At 41.7% G+C, this 18,885-nt stretch overlaps 1 protein-coding gene across 1 annotated transcript in view; it reads right to left on the reverse strand.

Annotated features, from left to right (window-relative positions):
• UNC13B (unc-13 homolog B) overlaps window positions 1–18,885 on the reverse strand; it is a 181,858-nt gene that overhangs the window by 42,807 nt on the left and 120,166 nt on the right. Inside the window, exons 17-24 of the mRNA XM_029961542.1 lie at window positions 17,960–18,075; window positions 15,971–16,134; window positions 13,359–13,509; window positions 12,295–12,363; window positions 9,760–9,849; window positions 8,168–8,302; window positions 7,258–7,391; window positions 6,256–6,341 (exon numbers count right to left, since the gene is read on the reverse strand). Of these exons, the coding sequence (XP_029817402.1) occupies window positions 6,256–6,341; window positions 7,258–7,391; window positions 8,168–8,302; window positions 9,760–9,849; window positions 12,295–12,363; window positions 13,359–13,509; window positions 15,971–16,134; window positions 17,960–18,075 (945 nt within the window). The remainder of the gene's footprint in view (window positions 1–6,255; window positions 6,342–7,257; window positions 7,392–8,167; window positions 8,303–9,759; window positions 9,850–12,294; window positions 12,364–13,358; window positions 13,510–15,970; window positions 16,135–17,959; window positions 18,076–18,885) is intronic.

Raw genomic sequence — 18,885 nt, forward strand, 5'->3', positions numbered from 1 at the left:
CTTCATGATGCAAAATGGCTGTAGTTTTCTAATCAGTTACCTGACAGACAAGCTTATCTTACATCATTATCATCATCTATTTTCATGTAAATGTGAATTCTTGCAAATAATTCAAAACACTGAGAAACTTCTGTATCTCTCTTGAAGCTTCATCAACCTGCACAAGAAGAAGGTCCACATCAAGTATGAATTATGCAACTGAAAACACAAAATCCAGAGAAATTTTCATTCAGAATTTTTCCATAAGCCTTGGCAACTGCCAAGCAGTGGAATGCCCAGTATCTGAGAGACACAGTCCCCAGGAGTAATGGTTCAATGGACAAATTACATATACTATGGTCCATTTCCCTCCAAAGTGAATTTGCTTGTATTGGAGCTGTGGAAAGTCCATTCCTGTTTTATATCAATAATCTTGTATCTTTCTTCAGCACTTAGGAGTATACTCAGTGTCTGAACTGCTGACATCCCTCAAGCAACTGCAGAAGAAAATACAAACTCTCTCCACAGATCTGGACGCAAACAGAGCAATAACTGTGCCTGCTTTGTTCCCTGTGACTGAGGAAACCAACAGACAATTATAACTTCATTAACTTGGACAGGCGCTGCCTCCAGCTGCTATTTCTGCATGGGGAAGGTGCTGTTCCTGCAAAGGAGAGGTCTGACTTGGACACAAAAAGGACTTAAATCAGACTTAGTTCCTCAAAATTAAGCAGTGCACTAAAAGCAAGCAATTCAAGCCTTTTTCTGTTTTTAGAATGTTTAAAACACTTCTAAGTTGCAGAAGACGAAGATGCAAAGCAGCCACAGAAGCTAAGCCCAAGGACTGCTACTAGGACTACCTGGCCATCTAAGTGCTAAAGGAGACACTTGACACTAAGGGCATAAACTACAGGAAAGTAAAAGAAAGAAGAAGAGGTCTTACCACCATAAAAGAGAACTTTACGTATGCGAAAGAGAGGTGGGGCTTGTGACAGAGAAAAGACAAAAGTGAACTATAACAGCTCAAACATTCTGGAGGACAAAGCCAACAAAGACCCAAAACCCCCTCATTCCCAACAGCTCACACCATCTGCCTTCCCTCCTTCAGTGGACCCTGCACAGTTTTGATAAGCTGCTTCCTTTACAAGGTGAAATGTTTAAGACTACCTGAAGGTGACATGGAAACACATCAGTCAGAGGCATACACTGAAAGCCCATTTTAGAAAAGGTAAAGTGAAGGTCCTGGGAGCCATCAGTCTTAGAACATTTCTGTGCTGCTTTATAACCTGCTGGCTTTTAAAGAGCTTAGTGGCAGCAGCAGCAGAACAGCACAGAGATATTGTACAGCAACTACTGTGTTTTATCCTGGAAAGACCACAGGGTTCTGTAAGTCTCACACATTTCCTCACCAGATTTCATCTGCAAACAGCCTCCAATGGAGAAAAGCTTTTAGGGTCACCAAGGTCATGTTATTAAGGCATTAATAGGTAACTGTTCCCTAGCAGCACACTTTCTAGTGTCACATCCAGTTCTATTTTTTCAGGCAGAGAACAGTGCTTCCACCACATCCTTTAATCCACAGATTATGTTTCCTGATTGTTAGTCTACTTTTCATGGGTTAATTTCCAGCAAATAATGCCAAATTTCTGCAAAGAAACTCTAATAGGTACCAAGGCTGTTGAAGCATCAACACTTTAGACAGATGGCATCTGTGTGTGCCTCCGATCCCCTTCTTCTTATTAGAAGTGAGAAAGTGGCAGAATGATTTATTTCAATCCTGCCTGCCAAGTCTGCTCAGTCTCTCTTCCTATCAAAGACGCTTCCAATTTGCAACTCTCCTAATGCTGATGTGTCCAAACTAAGATAAAATGGTGCTGTCAAGGATGACGTTGATTTTCTATTACTGTCTTTTAAGGCCTTTCTGATAAGGGAAGAGCACAAGCCTCTTTGCTCGAGGTGTTTGTGCTTTCTGGGCCACAGAGGTTTCACAGAGGACAGTGAGAAAACTATTAACTCCAATTAACCAGTCAGTGTCCCAGAGGTGGTGCCAACTGTATGACTTGGAAAATCATCCTCTACACTACAGTGACTCCAGGGGAGCATGATCCTGCCAAGCCTGGGACACACGATGATCTGATCTGTTTCACTCTTGGGTTGATGGGGAACACAGGACACTTCTCAAAGACTTGTCCTGTACTGCCTTTGCCAGTAAACAGGCAAGTGCCAGCTCTGCTGTGAATGGTGCTTTGAATTGTCATTGCTTTAGGGAAGAAAGAAAAGAAGCAGGGTAGATCCTGGAGCTTCTGCTGTGTCTCAGATGCTGAGTCTCCTTAGGAGAGCTGTAGGCATAAGATCTGTCTGCAGTGCACTTGCCTTTCAGCAGTCAAACACGCTGCTGCCTGATGACTGCTACCGGTTCCTGAACACATTTTAAATAGAGAATAGGTGTTTAACTTTTATGACTTGAACATTTCTCACATCAGCAGTCTCACCCTACAGAAGGTGTCCGAAGGACATGTGGTGTAGCATCCACAGGCTGGTATGAACTCTGCATCTGAAGCCCTTCAGCCCTGTATTCTAGGTATAAATTAGAGTTTATACATTGTCCTGCACAGGCTGCGTGGGTGCACATGGGGCTAAAGTCCAGCTGGGAAAGGCATGATGGGGAAAAAGGAAAGCAACTCGCACAGTCAGGCACTACTCTCCAGCTCAAAGAAACCATCTCCCACTTGAGCCTCCCAACTCTCCTCCACACTGCATCCTGGAGAGCAGTGTGGAAGTATGAGGCTGGAAGGAGGCAGGGGGCAGTTTTATGCAGCCAGGCCTGCACTCTTTCTACTCCAAACACTTCACACTGCAGAGTGGAAGGACCAGAGATCCTCAAGCATCACCTGGGCCAGGAGGAAAGGAATAGAGTCACATGTGAACTGGAGCTCTTACCTCAGCAGCTATTCTTCAAGAGACATTATCTACATCTTAATGCCTGGGACCCAGCAAAGGGGCTATTTCCCAGAACTGCTCAGTGCATCAGGCACTGTCAAAAACTGGAGTGGCTGATCAGAACAGGAGTCTCCCTACAGCACATACCCTCCATTTCTACAGCAGCAGTATGGTCTTTCAAGTCTTCTTTGCAGATCTGTTTTAATGCTGGCATTAGACTACAGAACACTAAAGCTAGTGTGACAAACTACATCCAGAGTGCTAAAACTATGGGTAACAGATTAAACTCTTCATCTACTCACACCTACAAGCTCCACAAGGAGCATGAACTTACCACTTGGTGAGGTGAATGAGCTCATGTGATCCAGAACTTAGGAACAGAACATAAGGGAAAACACCATGAAGAAAGTTAGGAACAAGTGTTATAGTCTGGGTTCACGTGCACATATCTCCACAAAGCAGATAAGCTTTTCTTGAAGAGAGCTCTTGATGCATATATATCTTGGAGTGCACCAGAAATGTACCCAGGGATTATGCCACAAACTGGCAAAAGGAATATGAAACTCTTAGTGCAGTTAAACTGGTAAAACAATCAGTGACTGAACCTGAGAAATGACAGAGCCAAGAGCTAAGGACAGCAAATCTAATCATCATCCCTCACATCATTCAATCAATTTCCTTTAATCCCTTTTTTCCCCTAGTTTAAAGAAAAATGCACTTAGCTAATCCAATCATCTGTATTTAAAATATATCTAGTAAGGCCTATAATTAAATTATTGTAGAGCTTGTTCTAAAGGTTATCTTCACAAGTTTCTGGAGAGCAAAGCAGTGAGGAATCACACTTGCCTCAAATAGAATTCTGCACCCTGAGGATTTCTTGAAAATATATTTGGAAGAGACACACCCCAACGCTGACTCTACTGCTGTCCAACCCTCCTGCATAACTTGCACAACTAGAGTACAAATACATTACCATGCAGTTTTTCAACTTTTGCTCAAAATGCAAATCCTCCCCCTTTGTGTCAATTTTCGTCACCAATAAATATTTTGAAGAGGGATGGTCTTCCAGCTAGTATTTGCTATGCACTGAGGAACTAAGGGATGGAAACATGATACCAATCCTTGTCTTAAGAAGCTCAAAAGTGACCAGAAGCATGTCAGGAAAAGGTAAAATAAGCCCAGATTGATGAGTGGGAACACAGTCAAAGGGGACATGGTATGAGATCTGAACAGAGAAAACCTGGGAGGCCATGCGAACATGGAATCAAATAAAGTCATTAAAAAGACAAAAAACCCCCAGTCAAAGTCATGTCCCCTTTGACAGTCAAATTCACACATGTAACCTTTTTACAGTTGCATTTTGGATGCAACAGGCAAAGGGAATCTTAGGAAAATAAGCAAGAGATCTCATGGCTGCAGATAAAGGAGGAAGATAGGACACTTCCAGCAGTTAGAAGAGTAAATTGCATTATAAATTCTCGAAGGCAAGCACGCAGGAGTAAATAGAACCATGGACTGGCTTGGGTTGGAAGGGACCATAATGGTCATCTCATTCCACCCCCTGTGCCATGGGCAGGGACACCTTACACTAGAACAGGTTGCTCAAAGCCCTATCCAACCTGGCCTTGAACACTGACAGGGATGTGGCACTCACAGCTTCTCTGGGCAACCTGTTCCAGGGCCTCACCCCCCTCCCAGGGAAAAATTTTTTCCTAATATCCAACCTAAACATATTCTCTTTCAGTTTGAAGCCATTCCCTCTTGTCCTGTCACTCCATGCTCTTGTTAAAAAGTCCCTCTCCATCTTTCTTGTAGGCTCCCTTCAGGTACTGGAAGGTTGTAATTAGGTCACCTGGAAGCCTTCTCTTTTCCAGGCTGAACAATCCCAATTCTCTCAGACTTTCTTCATAGGAGAGATGCTCCATCCCTTCTATATAAGTAAGAACAAAACGGAAAGGGGACCTAAAATGGTTTGCAGGAGCAAACAGTTTCTGGGGAAAGATAACATGAAATTATCACCATTGCCTCATCTCTAACATATGAGCAAGTAGTGACAATCCCTATAAAAGAGATTCTTCAGCACAGTAGGTCTTAGTCCTTCTTCCCAGTGTCTGTTCTTATATCAGCGTGACCTCACAAGACAAAGGCACTGTGGGGTACAGGCGTATATAAAAAGTTCCTAACACAGAATTGAGAACACTTCATCCAGCCCTGCAGCCTGCTGAATTCAAGCCTACAGCTGGCAAAGAGCCTCCCCCCACAGCACAGTCTCTACTTCTGTTGCACTGACAGAGATTAATACAATACATTGAGTCAACCTTCTTCACTTACAGGGCAACCCCACAGACTGTTTCTGAAGAACAAAATGCAGGAAACTCTCTTACAGGCAGCATTTTTGTTCTAGCAACTTGAAGTAAGAGTCTAATAGGCCGTCACTTCTATAAGCAAGCTCAAATCAAACTAGGGACAAGTGGATTGAGCAAAATTTTGTGAGTGACCAAAAGCAGCAGCTTGACCTGGGTTTGGAATATGAATACAGACACTAACATGCCACAGACAGCACCAGCCCTTCTCTTTTATCACAATAGCAACTTACAGGTGATCATAAAGCTGAACCCTACGAAATACTGAGAAAGCAACTGCTACCACAGCTGCAGAGCTAGCGGGAGCTGGATGCTCTGTGAACCTTGTAAAAAGATGATTAGATTGTGCAAATCAATGTATAGAACTAAAATCAAGTTCAGAAACTGTAATCAACCACCTGAAGAGTACTGCAAGTAGCAGAATTCCTTTCTGGAAGTTTGTTGGGCTTTGCATGTCTAACTCATTTTCAGAAACAGTAAAATTTCTTCCCTACTAGGAGGTGGAATTATGCAAAGACTAATTCAAAATGTCTGCAGCAGGAATTGTTTTAACAGCATCTTTCTGCCAATGGCTTAGACCATCTATGCTGTACTATCCAGGGAACTAGAGCTATGACAAAACCCAGAGTCTGCCTACGTTTTCAACCCTTTCTACCACAGTACACTGCAGAATGAAGCTGCTGCTGGCTGCTAATCTAAGCCAACGTAACCTCAGGTCAAAGAGAACTTCTGATTTCAAACCAGCTGGGATGACAATAAACAGCTTGCAACACAGCCTGACTCAGAGGTCTGGAGCTCATGGAGATCTCGGCCTCAATTCTCACCCATAAAGCAGCTGTGCACAAACAAACCACTGGGAATCTCTGCTCCAAACAGTGCTGCTACTCCTGTGCTTAGGCCTCATTTTCACCAAATGGATGGAGAACAAGAGATCAGCAACAAGTCAGCTAGCAGCAGTGAGACATTCTCTTACCTTCCATGGCGTATTTCATATCCTGGGCAAAAAGACTCCACATCACCTCTGCGCTGATCTTCCCAACTGCAAGCTCCTGAGGAAACCTGAGGGGACATTTGGAAAAACTTTGGCATGTGGCAGAGCAAAAGGCTCTTCTTTATTCAGCTCTGAGCTACACTATGTGATGAAAAGCTCAACATTATGGAACTTCCTTCACTCTAGATAAAGGTCCAGGTGAAAACTGGAGACTGTGAACTGGACTCTGTGGCATAGATTAAGTAATCTGAAAACTACACTGGTTTTAACTCAAAAAGCCAGGTCCTGGATGTCATTCTGCGTAGAGATGCATAAAATAATTCTGGGAATGTGATCTCAATGCCCTTGTACCTTTTTCCCTTTCCTTGTCTATTTTTTTCATTCTCCTTTTCAAGGGTTACTAGGCTGACAGATGAATGATTATTATGTTAAATCAATGATCATTAGGGCACAATCCAGCTGTTCGTGTATAATACCTTGTCAGATCTCTCTCTCTCTCCTGCCCTGTGGGACTGTTGGAGTGGTGTCACTGGTTAAACAGACCTGTTTCAGGTTCCTTTCCAGTGCTGTGCCAACTCCACCCAATGCAATCTCCCACTGCTGCAATGAACACCATGTTCCTAAATCACAGTGTAAGGCACCATGGCACCACTGTGTGCATTAACGTGCACCCCAGAACTGCTCAACATCAGAAAAAAACAAAAGAACTCTCACCCCATTTTCAGGTGCCTCCCTGAGTTCAGGATTGTAATAATCAGGGTGTTTGTGCTCGAACGCCAGCGTAACTGAACCTTTTGAAACTCTTCCATCCCAATCAAAAAGAGTTATTTATAAAGACAGAGACAGATAAGACAGAAAGACAGACAGACAAGATAAGTACTTCTATAAATGCACAAGTGACAGAAGAGATAGAAAGCAGCTCAACAAATAAAGCAGAGCACACACAGACTAATATTAGCCACACAGGACATGGAAGTTTCTTACTGATTCAGGACTGGGGTATAGGAATTCTTGTCCTCTTCTATGATGGAAACTATCAAAGTGATGAGCTTGGGCCAGAAATCAAGGTTCCTGATGCTGGGGCCCTGTTCCTCAGGAGGAAGGTCCTGACTTTTGTTCTGGGAAGGAAGCCATTGGAAAAACAGCATAAACTTTAAGTGGACAGAAAAAGCTGGCAAATGTAGATCACCATTGTGGGCCCTTTCTCTGAAGAGCTTAAAACTAATAATGACTGCTGGTAATTTGCATGATCTAATGCAAAACACAGTAAACATGCCAAACCATGTTGCTTACTGGTGGCCTCAAACCCAACTAATCACTGTTTTGTCATTTACCATGCCAAGAGCAGGCCAGGCTCCAGAAGACCTGCTGAGACATTATTTTCCCTAAGCTTATTCCAAATACTTGCTTTCTAGGCACCTGCTTGATGACTATATCCACACTGACACATTGTGTGTGCATTACTACACAGTGGTTGGAGGAACTTTTATGGATTTGAAAACAGCTTGTGTCTAGAGGCACCTCCTAAACCCAGTGCAGGATACTGGTTGCTAGAAAACAAGGTAAAATTTCACTGCTCGGGGTTTATATATGCTAAAGTTTCCTGGATCAGTCTACATCTGCTCTAATTGGCTTTTGCTCATTCAAAGCTACATCAAACCTTCCCTTCACAAGTAACTGCTGAGGCTGGCAAAATGCATCATAATTAGTGTAAAACAATTATCATCCTCCACTTACTAATTAGCGCTCATTATTTGATTACAAGTTTCGTGCATTCAGAAGATAACAAGTCACGTAATTTTGTTTGTGTTGGCTTTTTGTATCAATTAGTATTCTCGTTATTATCTTAAGAAAATCAGAAACTTGGACTTCAGCCTTCTTATCAGCTACTCACAGGGTCTGTCTGGTACTCGCGACTGTACAGCTCGTGACAGTTGTTGAAAATGTACTCGTAGGTGGAGTTGAGACAAGCTTTTACACAGTCCTTCACTACCTGGCTGGCTCGGGGTGGGCTCTGCAGCTCTTGGACCTGACAAGGAGACAACAAAGAGAGTCAAACAAAGAACTGCTCATAAATCAAACGGGGAAGGAACACACCGCCGGTTTGGGAACCACCCAGGGCTTGGTGGATCTGCTTTCAGCGACTTGTGCTATCGGTGACCTGAAGCCACAAGTGGGTCACTCTCCCCAGGCATCAAAGAGCACTGATGACACTCCCCATTGGACCATTTGCAGAATAAAAACAGACTTTGAAAGGCCAAGGAAGATTCCTCAAAAGAGACAGATCATGTGGCTTGATATGTGTATAATCTGAGCCAAACACGCAATTTCTGCTGAATTTATAGGATTTTGTTACGAAGCCAGCGAGTAATCTTTCCCAACATTGGAAAAATGTGCAACAGACCAGCTGAGCAGATAACATCTGATCTGGAAAGTCTTGCTGAAGACCACTCATATGCCTTAAAATACAAAAACTTGCATTAAGGACATCTTTCATCACAAGCTTTATTGAATTTTAAAGCACACCAGAATCCCTAGGGTCATGCCAACTGATACGCCTTCTCCTCTTGCAACAGCAGCTGTTTTCATTATTTCATTGTTATATTGCTTTAGAAAAATGCTGCAGGAGCACTTTAAACTAAACAGACAGGCAGGTATCACCCTGTAAATACAACAATAAACCAGCAATTTTGATACTGTCAGTATCTCACAACTTCTCAGAGTATTTCTATAAAGCAAACTTTCAATACAGACAGATTGCCTGAATGAACACTCTTAAAATGAAGTTCCAAAACATCATTTACCCTAGGGGTTAGGAGTAAAATTTTAAGAACTTCATGAAACAGTTCAAATTAAACACTTGGTTTTTGATAAGATAAGAATTTCTATGTCACATGTACAAACAGATGACAGTAGGTTGTAAACTTTTAAAAAAAGTTTAGAAACCAATAATCATGAATCAAAAATAATCTCATTACGCACTGCTAGAACAATAAACTTAACTATGGAACCAGCACATTAGCATTCATAAGAACTCTCCTGGACCTCTACTGAGAGATATTATCTTTTTGCAGTATTTTACTCTCCATGAGATAAATTATAAAATATTTACTAGATAAAAGATAGTGAATAGATGGTAGTGGCTTATGTTACAGTTAGTTTTATAGGAGAAGCTTCCTAATGATGTTAACAGAAGCAAATTATCTTCCTAAAACTAGCCAATTTTCTTTATTCCTTCTCCTTTCTTTTTTTTTATGCCATATTTATGACTGAAGAACCCTAGGCAAAAAACAATTTACATCTTCTCAGTGCAAAACACAGTGAAGTAAAGACAAAATGTGGATGTTTATACATGTTCACAGATGATTTTCATCTTCCTTAAGTGTCTAAAGCACAACAATGTTAAACAATGCTTTGAAAATGGGAAATCAACTCCTAGGGGAAAAACTAAAGAGATGCCATTCCCATCCCCACCCATATCACTACCTTCATCCTGAAAAAGGTGATGCTGGTCAGCAAATCCACTGTAGACTTCAGGTCCTGCAGGCGTTCACGGCTGCTGGCTGGGAAGTTATTCTGTTGACAGAAAAGGGAAATCCTGTTGGAAAGCACAGCCAGATCCATGCAAGGCTACAAGCATGTGCTAAATAAGGAAACTGTCTTGGAAACATTTCCTGCTCAAGAAGCTTGTACCAGTCAAAACAATGCTCAATAAATAAGGCCTTTTTGCTGCAGGAGCTTATCTGTTTGCTTAATTAAATAGATTCTCATAAGAACGCAAAGTCCGTGGATGCCAGGAGACTGACAGCCCTCGGCGGCAGGAAATCTCTCCTTGGCTGTTGAAGAAGCAGGCTGGGAACAGCCTCACCCCTGGCAGCCCTGGCCTCTTGCCTGAGGTTGCCTGTGTGGGCCCTTTCCTTCCTCACTGCTTGGTGTTTTGGCTTCCCTTCTGAGATGCTGAGAGATGTGGTGTATTAAAAACCTCTCCAGAGAAACAAACTGGACTGAGAAGGAAAAATGAGCACCGTTCCCTCTAAGAAGATATTGTAACCACTCAGCCACCTGTAAGACCCCATCTGCCAAGGTAACTAATGCATCCTTCAGTGCCTCCTTCCCTCTAATGCATTTATTTTACACACCCTTCCCATCACCCTGCTGTCCACAGCTGTACACGCCTTCCTCTTCCACTCTCTGGCTCCCACTGAAATTAGAAGTCTTGTCCCTTCCATATACGACACATATTTGTGTATGTGCACATATGTATATATATGTGTGTAAATACATATGCTGAATGCAGAAAGCTTCACTTCTTGCACGAGATCCTCCCTTTCTGACCTCAGGTACTGCACCCTTTCCTACAATCCCACTCTCTCCAACCTGTGTCCTTTAACTGCATTCATGTTCCTCAGCAGGGTCTTACATTAAAGCTGATATGATTCTTGGTTTTGCTGCAAGTACAACAGCAAAGGCAAGCTTCACTTGGGTAATCCCTTCTTGTTTGCAAGTTCAAAAATTATTAGATACAAAGGTAAAAAAGGGCAGAGGAGAACAAGTGTTCACTTTTTATTGAGGACTTGCAGAAAAATACACAGTCTCTTGACAATAGTAATTGAGTATTACTGCAGTTCAACTAACCACTGCAAAGAATTTAATTTGCAGTTATTTGTAGATGCTCATTCCTAGATAACTCTCCTTTTAAGGTTAACTTGTCTACACATGGGCTCTCTGGAACTCAAAATCAAAGCCTTTGAAGGGTCAAGATCTAAGTACAAATCACTGGATGAATGTGAAATGCTATCTCCTGTCTTGAAAGCTGCAAACTAACACCTTTTCTTCCATAACTTAACCTGCCCTTCAAGGGTCTTAAAATAATTACTAAATGGTCTCAAATTGCTTCAGACATTTCTCTAAATATAATGGCAATTGGATAACACCTGAAATATTTAAACTACACAAATCTTTCCCGGTCCTTTATGTAAGACCTTACTTGTCTGTGCACAGGTCAGTTGCATTAGCCACTGAAAAGCAGCTTTTAATGAAGACCAAGCAAACAAAAAAGGCATCACTGCTACAGATTCCTATTGCCCTGCGTAGATAATTTGCCTTCTGCTACTCAGTGGCTCTGTTTAGACCTTCTCTTACTAGTACTGTAGCTTTAGAATAGCTCTTCATACAATATTTCTCTTATCTTCTTTTGCACCCTGCCCCTTTTCTTTTGTTTTCTCTTCCTACTCCACTTCTCTTAATCTGCCCATGTTTTTCTCTTACATATGTTTTTCTGCATTTCAGATGAATGCACTAATCAGAAGGGGATCTAGTTTAAAATAAATAAATAAAATGAAAGCTCACATTTGCCACCATTTTTACAATTTTCAATTAATTAATCACCAATTGAAATAATATGGCAAGGAAATTAAGGAAAAAAAAAGCCAAGTCACGTGATAAGATTATATTGACTCTGCAGTAGCAGAGGAAGAAAACAGAGGGTTTATAAAGCCTGTTAGACTAATGCCAACATTTAAAACTCATCTCTTCACAAAATGTTGAAGAGGACAGAATCTCAAACCTGACAATATATCTTGTAGATCCAAAGTTAGGGACAGTGATTCGAGTTTGCCAAACCTCAAATAAGTGACAACATGGCTGTGGGTCCTCTAAAATATTTCTGTCATACTAGGGGAGAACAACTCTATTTTCCATTTTTAGATGACACCTGAAGGAGCTGATAAGAGTAATTAAAATAATTTAATCCAATCCAACTTGCATTTCTGGGAGAGTGTCAGAGATGAGCACAGTTCACAATCCTCAAATTATTTCAGAAGGCTTGAGGAAGTTATGATGGAAAAAAACCCCCATGATCCATGAGGAAAACTAAATGGTATATTTAAGTAACAAGTTTGTCATGACAATTTCTTAAGACATAAACTACACAAAAAGTTAGAAACATATGAGAAATCCAAATGGTGTGTTTCCCCTCTGCCCATCAGAATGCCTGAAGGGACTATATTTATTCTCACTCACCCTGTACATTGAGAGATCAATCCGAAGTGAATTATGAAGCTGGTCCAGAAGCTTCACAAATCGTTCTTTCTGTTGAGAACACCAATAAACATCACTTATCATCACTGTCCAATCGATGTTCAGAGTAAGCAGCAGGCTATCAGGTAATTAGTGTCAGATCTCATGAGAGCAGGAGGAAGCAGTATGGATACATGGCGTTGTGTAAACAGTGTTTTCTTTCAATTCTTGGATTTACTTTTAAACTGTAATTATTTCTGAAGTCTGTGTAATGTTAGAATTGTCAGAAAAAACACTCCATTATTACTCTGAAGTAGAGGTAGAAGAGAAACCCCTCTGATTTCTAGTCTGCAATTTACACCAAACTTGTATTTAAGAGAAAATATTTATTCAGAGATGGATAAAGTACAGCAGAAAAGAGTCTAATTCAGAGCAATAACACAGCTGCAAGATCTTATCTATTAGTTCAGTGACAAGTATTATAGGTTTCTTGTGAATATCTTCTTGAGGTCAGATTTCTCCACTGGATTCTGATTTGGCATTGTGAACACCTCCTCAATCTATTCATGAATTCTCAATCTTATGGGAAGCATAAGCCTTTCCAAATACTTTGCCAGCATACTCAGCTCCACCACCAGTTATGTCAAAAATATTTTAACCATTAGAGGGATAGACATTTCTTGTGGCTTCGAGTTTGTTTTTTCTTCCTTAAAGCAGTCGCTATTTTTAAAAATAAAGTTCTGAAATTACTAGATCACATGGTATATTTCAGCAACGGCATCAACAGGCAGAGTTTAGTACTGTTTGCTCATTCCATACCATCTGTGCTCTATTGTAAGGTGAACATAAAGAATAAACATCACAATGCATTACACTGATTGGTAACAAAAATGCATGATGATGACGACAATAAACCCATGCTCTTTGTACAGTCTGAAAGAGTTTTACTGCTTCCAACTCCTCACAGATTTAATGTTCCTTAAACAGGAGTTATTTATTGAAAGGCAGAAGCACCGCAGGGAAATTACAGAAGTCCAGCTGTAACATCACCAAACACGCAAACATACCCCAAAATTGGAGGCTGCAAAGCGGTCCGAAGCAGACACGTTTGTGGAGGCAGTGGTGTGTGCATAATAAGCATTGATATTGGCAAGTAAGGTGCTCATCACAGCTGGCACGCCTGGGCACATGTATTTAGAAGAGAGACATGCAAAATGCCTGCAAAAGAACAGTTCTGTAAGTCATTCTGGTCTCCCTTGTGTAGCAGGGCTTGACTTTATCCCTTTAATAGACCCCGTGTTCTGGCAGGCACTGATGAACAGATGCAAGTTGTTTCATCCCTTTATGCAGCTTTCCAGCATTTCAGAGCCTTTTTTCAGAACGACGCCATCTAGACAACAGCTCAAAATGAGAAATCCCTTCACTACAGCCCTTTCTAGATCATAAACCAACTGTTTGCTGCTGCCAACAGCTTGTGACTCCAGTCATACCCTGGGTCTTCATGCCAATTCCTAGAACCAAGCCTGACACAAGGTAATCTATATAACTTGCTGCTGCTCAAGGCAGACATGGGTTCTGAGGTGACATGAAGCAGCAGCAACTGCCTCAGAGAGGCACAGAGAGAGCACACACGCTGGTATTTCTGTGCTGCACTGGTATGTGATTCCTTATGGCTGACCCTTCCAGCCTGCAGGAAGCATGCACGTTCATTTGCATTTTCCCATTCTCTCATTAAATGCAAGGAACCCTCCTTCACAAAATCTCAACATTATGCCAGGAGCACCCAGGCTTGTGAAATGATTAAATAATCAAAGAAAATCCATTAGACATACGAGGGGAAAAAAATAATCAGAACTTAAGAGGTCTTGTATTATGGGACATGGAAAGTAAAGTTCATTCCAACAGGCAGGAGAGTTGAGCTGTTTTTAAGCTGGAATCCTCAGAGCTCCCAAACGAAATCTGGAAGCTACTTTCCGAATGTAGCTTTCTCCTTAAGGGACTCACAGAATCATAGAATAGTTTGGGATGGGAGGGACCTTTAAAGGTCCACCCCTACAGTGAACAGGGACATCTTCAACCAGAACAGGTTCTCCAAAATCCCTGACCATGAACATTTCCAGGGATAGGACATCTACCATCTCTGGGCAACCTGTCCATCCAGGGTTTAGCACCCTCATTGCAAAAAATTTCTTCCTTTTATCTAGCCAAAATTTACCCTCTTAAAAGTTTAAAATCATGCTTGCTACATGATACTTATGTAGCAACTGGTCATCTAGGCACTTGGTAAATAAATATAAGCACATAAAATGGCTTTGTTTAGCTTTAAGAAGAGAAGGTGTGAGGAGTGGGGATCTAATCAGTGTCTTGACTACTTAGCAGAGAGGGGAAGGTTATAATCATAGAATCAATCAATAAGGTTGGACAAGACCTCTGAGATCATGGATTCCAACCATTAATGTAGCACTGCCATGTTCACCACTAAATCATGGCCCTAAGTGCCACAGCCACACGTTTTTGAACACTTCCAGGGATGGCAATTCCACCATTTCTCTGGGCAGCCACTCAGTGAGAAGACTGAGCCAGGCCAAAATCCTTTTAGAGGGAGGACTAAAAGATAGGCAGCAGTATGCTGCAGCTACAGCATAAGCAATTCAAAGTACAATTTTCCAGTCTGGATTTTAACCAGGAATTTCTTTCCCAGAGTACTACAGCCTGAAGACAGGAGCCAAGAGAGGTAACACACCTTCATCCTTGGAAATTTTCCATTTACTGAAAGAGCCCCGAGCAGTCTGGTCCAACTTCCAAGTTAGTCCTGCTATAAGTAGTGACTAGACCTTCAGAGAAACCTTCCAATTTTTTTCCATTTTGGCTTTAACCAATACGCAGAAAAGCTGCTTGCAAGGTGATGTAAGAACAGTTCATAACTCATCCAAGGACCCATAACCCAAAACTTTCAGCTTCTAATGTGAAAAAGTTCACTTTTGTCTGCTACATATTTACATTTGAAATAAGAAATGAGCCAGGCACAGCACTACTAGTCTTTAAGAAGAATGACTAATCCTAAGTCCAAGTGAAAGTATAGTGACAAGGAAAAAGTTCTTTGAAGATGAAGAACTGCATTAGCCTAGCTCCAAAGAAGACAAATCGGTTGCTCCATTACTCAAACTTTCTATAAATGCCTTCAGCAGCACCTGGGAAATCAGACTTCAAAGGACTATAACAATTGCTGCAACAGTTGTGTAGGACAAATACTTTCGCAAAACCTCATCCCTTCTCACATCATCAGAAGCATTCATGGGAACCCTGAGCAAAATCCTTTTAACAGAAGAGTTCTCAAATAGGGATTTTTGAGAGTCTTAAAACAGCAATGTCTCAGCCACCATTAATAAAATATGGTCATTTACGCTAGTGAAGTTGGTGTAATTCCTTAGAATTAGTTTTAAAGGTGTTCACACAAAGTGTTGAGATAGAAGCTTAATTCCAGCACTTTGTCAGACATTAATTTCTAGACTTTGAGGAAACTGGTGATTCAGAGACAGGCTCACAGCAAGCCCCATAAGGAGCAGCTGTCACTGCCAAGCCTTCCATCACCAGCACACTTCATCATCTAACTAGTAAAAGTCACATCAGTTAGTTACACCGATTATGTGCGCTGAAGACCACACAAAATGCGTCTTACGTCATGGCCTGGTATATTGATTCAATGCCGTAACGCATTGCAAATTCATCCACGATCTCTTGCGCTGTCTCGTCAAAATACACCTTCCAGGCATCGTCTCCTTTGGCATCAGGGATCTTCACCACCCCATTCCCTTGCACATCTGTGAGGTGGTGAAAGAGGTTCTGAAAGACAAAGCAGGAATAGGTTTGTGTGTGAGGCTGCTGAGGCCTTTAAGCAAGATTCACGAAGATCTTGGAACTGCTGAGGTGGTGGCACTAACACAAATTCCCTTGTTCTCCTCCTCTTTCTTTCCCCCTACCCATTCTGTGTTTTCTGCTTTTGCTTTCTTTTCTTCTTGAGTGCTCATAGCTGAATATTTTGCATGTGGACCTACAACTTTACCCAGTAGACATTGTGAACAATGCAGAACAGTGCTTCAGTGCTCTGAAACCACACACTAATTAGTTTCCTGAAACCTACACATTTCTGTCCTCGGAAAGAAATGTCTTGGACAACCTATTTAAACTAGTTGACGTTACAGCTCTGTATCAGCATTGTAATTATTATCATACAGCAGAACAGTCCAAGGAGTGGTTTTTCTTCTGAGAAGGATACCCTTAAGATCACCCCTAGCAACTAGACAGTTGCATTATTATTCATCATAACCTTTCACTTTATCTAACACTACAAAAGTTTTCAGCTATCATTGCTGTGCAGAAATTGCACAATCAGCTCAGTGGGTTTCTCAGTTATCCTCAAATTCAAGACACTTGCAGATTCATCAGCCTATCAGACAGCTGGCTCCCTGCAGTAAGGGGTGCAAAAGTCTAATGATCTCATTAGTAGTTAGAGGACTGTGCTTTACACTACTATTTTTCCTGATTAAATTATACTTGCTGTAAATCATCTTCATTTTAGAATACACAAATGAAAGAAGGGGATACTTAAAATGAGACCTATTTGCAAAAAACCAGCAGCAAGTGATCATGGATGTTCAAAGGAAAAAAAAAAGAAACAGCTTATCAAACAGAAGCCATCACTGAATTAAAAAACAAATATGTATTGAAGGAGACAATGCAGCCTACTAAAAGACAGCCCCCTGGTAAGGCCGGAAGACACCACAGGACTCATCCAGCCCAGTGTCTGGATAAATATGTTGTTCCTGTTGATGAACGATCTGCTCTGTGATGCAACTGTCCTTCTTGTCTAAGATGAATTTACTTAAACCTCCCTGGACTTTAGGATATTCTTGTATAGAGGACTCTGACTACTCTTCCTTATTCAGGCACTCAGAGTCTCACCCTGCCACCCGATTCTCTTTGACATAGGTAGACTGGGCACCATGCATCTCTCCAAGGCAGGGTTATTCCTTTAGTCCTTTTCCTAAGTCATCTTTGGGTTTCTTCCAACTTCTGCAGCATTGTCTCCCCAGCTCAGCCCATCCTGAGACCAATCGGTACCCAGTAACCTCAGTTGATCTTCTGTTCCCCAAAAGTACAGTTCTGTTCCCCCAAGCTGTTGTACATAACTACACACCAGTGCAGCAGAACAAAAGAATTTATACCACCAATATATGCATCACTCAACAGCCAGAAACAAAGCCCTCCACAACCATAATTTACCTACAAAGCATTTTAGTATGCGTCCTCTAAAGAAAGACATAGCTCCAGTACACACTGAAAACATCACTCAAGGAAAAGGTTTCTCCACATTAAACTCATCTTTAATTGATTCTGAGTGGATCCAATGCCTCATCTCTGCCTAACAGTAGTACAGCTGTGACATGGAATGGACTGAGCCAGCCAGCCCCCAGCATGGGGGACACAGCCTAAAGCTGCCTTTGCCTTTCTGACAAATGCAGGTCTGATGATTCACTGCGTTACCAGGCCTGCATAGCAGGGAAAGCAAAGCTCACCAAGGGCAAAGCGGCACATTCCAGGGAAATGAATGTTAGAAAATTGCTTTTTCAGTAGTCAGAAGGAACATGGTGATGTTCCCATCTCTTACCTCGTGAAGGCAAGTGTACTGAATATGATATGGAGCCACCTTCTCCTCGCCTTTGATCTCCACACTGATTTGCAGACGAATAGCCCCGGACACTGCAGACTTATCTGTTCTTTTCTCTAGAAGGAAAAAACATCAGCAACTATATGCATTGTTCGTATTCAGAGCACAGACATCTTGGGGTGACAACACCGGCAAAGAAACTGCTGGAAGCTCAGGCTGAGTCATCTCAGAGAAAACTTTCTCTTTTCTTTCAAAACATTGAATACTAAGTAGACATCAGCAAAACAACTGCCATGATACACCCTCAATATGACACATCTAGCTAGAACTATGTACATTTTTAGACATAAGACAGCCTTTCCATCACCAAATGTGCTACAGGGTCTTGGATTCAGTCAGCTGAACTAGAACCACCAAGAACAGATTCCTTTCCTGAGAACAGGGCTGAATGATGTGGAATTCTTCTCTAACTTCACCATAGCCCTGAACTCCTGGGAATTGCTGGCTGTCCCTATCAAGAAGATTTTGGATCTCCTACGACTATTACTGTGCCTGCCAACTCAGCACCATCTGGTTACTTGCTAGTACTTTCCTCAACAGTCACTGGGAAAGGTCTCAACAACCTGCCAGCCCAGTGCAGTGCACTTGATGGTTTTATAGTCAGGCAAAATGTTTGTGTTAAAACAAAACAAAAAAAGGATGTATGTAAAAGGGCAGTATGCCTCCAGCACAGGTGGAATACAGTCCTGCCCCAAGCATTTCACCCACTGTACTTTTCAATGCCTGACAGACAAAACTCATCAACCCTCTGACATGTTACACTCCATTTTATCTGGGATAAGCTTTGCAGCTGCTCTGCAGTGGCATCATGTACCCTTTGAAACCATGTAAGCTTTTTTTTTATTTCCTTTCTTGCAAGTTGTCCA

This window comes from Manacus vitellinus, unplaced genomic scaffold (assembly GCF_001715985.3).
Source record: "Manacus vitellinus isolate BGI_N305 unplaced genomic scaffold, ASM171598v3 scaffold_36_pilon, whole genome shotgun sequence".
Classification (NCBI taxonomy): domain Eukaryota; kingdom Metazoa; phylum Chordata; class Aves; order Passeriformes; family Pipridae; genus Manacus; species Manacus vitellinus.